Source organism: Pinus tabuliformis, chromosome J, assembly GCF_031772625.1.
Source record: "Pinus tabuliformis cultivar Carrire ecotype Pingquan chromosome J, CPIR1, whole genome shotgun sequence".
NCBI lineage: Eukaryota > Viridiplantae > Streptophyta > Pinopsida > Pinales > Pinaceae > Pinus > Pinus tabuliformis.
The window spans coordinates 1,010,877,169-1,010,880,967 of NC_142295.1; the positions used below are offsets into that span (position 1 = coordinate 1,010,877,169).

General features: G+C 35.0%; 1 protein-coding gene across 1 annotated transcript; it reads right to left on the minus strand.

Annotated features, from left to right (window-relative positions):
- Positions 1 to 1,227: 1,227 nt before the first annotated feature.
- On the minus strand, positions 1,228 to 2,976 carry LOC149230285 (transcription factor bHLH118-like). The gene is made up of 3 exons (XM_089376031.1): positions 2,175 to 2,976; positions 1,688 to 2,071; positions 1,228 to 1,597 (listed from the first exon to the last, which is right to left on the minus strand). The coding sequence occupies exons 1-3, from the start codon at positions 2,622 to 2,624 to the stop codon at positions 1,508 to 1,510; spliced, it is 924 nt and encodes a 307-aa protein (XP_089232157.1). The 5' UTR covers positions 2,625 to 2,976; the 3' UTR covers positions 1,228 to 1,507.
- Positions 2,977 to 3,799: the final 823 nt, after the last annotated feature.

Below are 3,799 nucleotides of genomic sequence, written 5' to 3' on the forward strand. Positions count from 1 at the left end.
TATGGAAGCTTATTTCAAAATAGACACTTATCTTTAAATATAATAATGATTGATAATTATTTAAAATTATGAAACCTTTATTCTAAAATAAGCACTTCTATAAATATAATTAATTACAAATGTAAAGTTTCATATAATTTTTTATATTATTATTATTATGTTTTTTAAGATTAACTTACTCATAGCCTTGATACAAACTAATGATAGGCTTATGCACTCATAGCCTTGATACAAACTAATGATAGGCTTATGCACTCATGGTATTGATTGTTCCATAATATTTTCTTATATGAAATCTATTAATAACCTTCATTGAAAATTTTTTACGATATAGAATCTTAGCATATATAGCTCTAGGTGGCTTTTGATGTTTTGGATTGTATACTATATGTCTAATTTGATACAAAGAAACCAGCACGAGAGAGTTCACCACCCAACCATTCTAAATTTGAGTATTTTATTCTCTCATTGATCACTCTTAAGAATCTTTGGTTACTTTCGTTAGTATGAGCTTGATGACCTTAGAGTTCACCACCCAACCATTCTAAATTTGAGTATTTTATTCTCTCATGGATCACTCTTAAGAATCTTTGGTTACTTTCGTTAGTATGAGCTTGATGACCTTAAATTGAAAATGTTAGGGACAATAATTTTTTATCAATTTTATTTGAGTGTGAATTATGCATAACGAAAATTTGTTGAAGAAATACAAGACTTTGCCATGGATAGCGAGCTTGAAACATGTCGATTTGACCTATAATATGCCTGAAGAAACATTGAGTTAGGGGAGATTTGGATGCTTAAATCTACTTACATTTAATGGTGTATGCCACATGGTAATACAAGTACATGGGTTAACCTTGACTTTAAGAGTAACTAAAATAATCTGGGAATATAAGTACATGGGTTAACCTTGACTTGAAGAGTAAGTAAAGTAATCTTAATACAATAACAGATGGATTTATCTCATAGTATTTTTATACAACGAACACTATTTAATCATTTGCGATACCATATAGTAAAATACCTCATCATACACGCCTTAGGAACTGGACTATCAACTAGTATAAACTTGAGTGGCAAGTGTAATCCTTGAGTGGATCGTATCAGTCCAGCTTGGTGTAATAGCCAGACAACATGGTGTAAAGGAATTTAACTCTATGATAAATTCTGTTTTTTTAGTTATTAAATAGTACATATGGAAAATATTCTATTCCCTGTAAATTTATGATGAAAAGGAATATGCATCGAAAGCTCTCTCAGGGCATTAGTTGAGTTGCAAAAAATAGTTATGTTTTGTAGGGTTTAACACCAATATTACTCAATATTCATTTTAAGAAATCTGCTTTGCACTATCACGAAATATGCATTTCTAAATAAGTTCTTTCAGATTGCGGTCCATGCATTCCCAACAAATCAAATCTGTTAAAGTCTACTGTACTACCAAAACCATGAAACAAATTCCCATATGCAACAGAAAGCATCAGGTTTGAGCTTCGACTATCTCTCAGCCTTGATCTGGTGTGTGGTTAGTCCTTATCAAATGCGAAAGTTTCTGGTAGAGGTTCTCGATGTTAAAAATATTAAGGTCAGACACCTGCAATATCGTAAAAGAATCATAGAAAGACATGCTTATATTGGGTAGAGAACACAGCAGAAAGTGTTGCCACATAGTATAGGATGGTACCTGGGTATATATGGTATGATAGACTCTGCTGTTAACGGAAGAAGAAGCGGCGCACACAACTTCAAGCCCACCATCTTCCAATGCCATAAGCAGATCGGAGTAGACAATCTGATGTTCGAACGTGTTCGTCAAGACCTGATAATCTGAACCTACAGATTTAATTTTCACCGTAGGGAATTCCTCATTTGATTCTCCAATCGACGGAGCTTTACTGCAAAATTTATCCTTACATGACAATCGCACGTTCTCTAATGAATTCTTTTCAGTATCAACAGAGTTAGCCTTCATTTTATCTCTTTCTATCGAAAGATCTTCGACTTTTTGCTGCAGATGCTGAATGTATTTTACAGCTTCCTGCACCTGGTCTGACACTGCACGTTTTCCCTATACAGCACGAGATAGAACTTCCATGAAAATAAAACCCTACATAGTACTCTTGACATCTCTAATGAAGAAAACTCTTGTGCTCGGTCAAATAAATACATACGTGAAGATTTTCAACTGGGAGCAAAGATTTGAGAATCGAAATGAGAGAATTCATGTCTTTATGTCGCTGTCTTTCAGTCATTTTGTGCTTCATTTGGTCAGACGAGACCCACCCTTGAGACTGAACATCATTTGTATGACTAGAACTGCAGAATGTGGCCTTTAAAACAGGATTCGAAAGACCAAAATGGCCGGCTGGGGCTGCGGAGTTGCAGCCATCGACAAAATTACATAGGAAGGCATGATGGGTATCGTGAGTGGTGGGATATTCAACCGGTTGGGTTGTTCGAAATGGATTGGAACTGAAAACATTTCTTCCATTACAGTTTTCTATGACATCGTTGCAGGATGAAAATGGTGAATCCATGACATCTTTGCAGGATGAAAATGGTGAATCCTTGACATCGTTGCAAGAGGAAAATGGTGAATCCAAACCAGAAGGAATGCTCATTTTTTTTTATAGGTCAAATAAACCTTACGATACTTATCTAGAGAGATTGCAAATAATTGAACGCGCCCGTGTGCATTGGATTGCCCAATGTTCGGGAAATGTTCGGGTAATCAGCAATAGATATACAGATGCCCGACATTCACAGATGGGCGAGTGGGTCCGCGATCGTCTGCAGCATTGATGAGTATTCGATCCGCTCCGGCTTTCTAGTAAGGCGCCATATCCCGAATTGAACCCTGAGAAACATATGAGCATCACAATAACATCTCAAGAAATATGTTTGGATCGCTTAGATGATCTATTCCCCGAAAACTAAACAAAAGTCTGTCAAATATCGTAAGAGAGGGTCCTGTACAAAACACGGCTGACAACTGAATCAGATGGCTCAATTATTAATACTCTGAGCAATACGGAAAAAAAAGAAGAAACGGTCCAATCATTCAGCACTATAAAGATAAGAAGAAACGGTACAATCATTCAACACTTTTAAAATAGGAAGAAACGGTCCAATCATTCAACACTATTAAAAACTGTTTAGGGGACAATTACGAACATTATAAGCAAAATCAATGTGGGGGCAACCAGTCAGTGAAAATATTTCATTATTCTTTTGTAGAGTTGTAAACCAACGTTATTCCAGTTTCCATCAGACCTATCAAAAGGTTAAGGTCCAGCATTCGAAATTAACGGGCTAATGTCGGCCGTCTTTATAGAAAGCACTTGAAACTTCCTTCGAAAAGATCCAGTCGAATATAAAAACTATCATGAGAGGCACACATGGCATTGTTTTATCACCCTACGAACACATCAAAATCTATTGCTACCAAAGTTATACTTATTCTGATAGGGTTCGTATATCGAGGGGAGGAATTGTTTTTTCCAGACGAAAAGCCATTATAAATTATATTGAGAAAATATAAAAATTATTATAAATTTAAAAAGTGGTAAGAGAAGCCACGATCTAAGACATCTCGAGAAACAAGCATAAGTCAGATGTTCGAAAAGATATCTTGTACAGAAAAATAAATACCTTATCATGAAAACATAAAGAACTAAGAATTAAAGACATTTAGAAGTAGTTGGAATTTGGGTAAAATAATTCAAAAATTCTTGTATTATGAATTTAGACAGCTTTTATTTAGATTTACAAAATCCCTTTCCATAACTTTTACAGC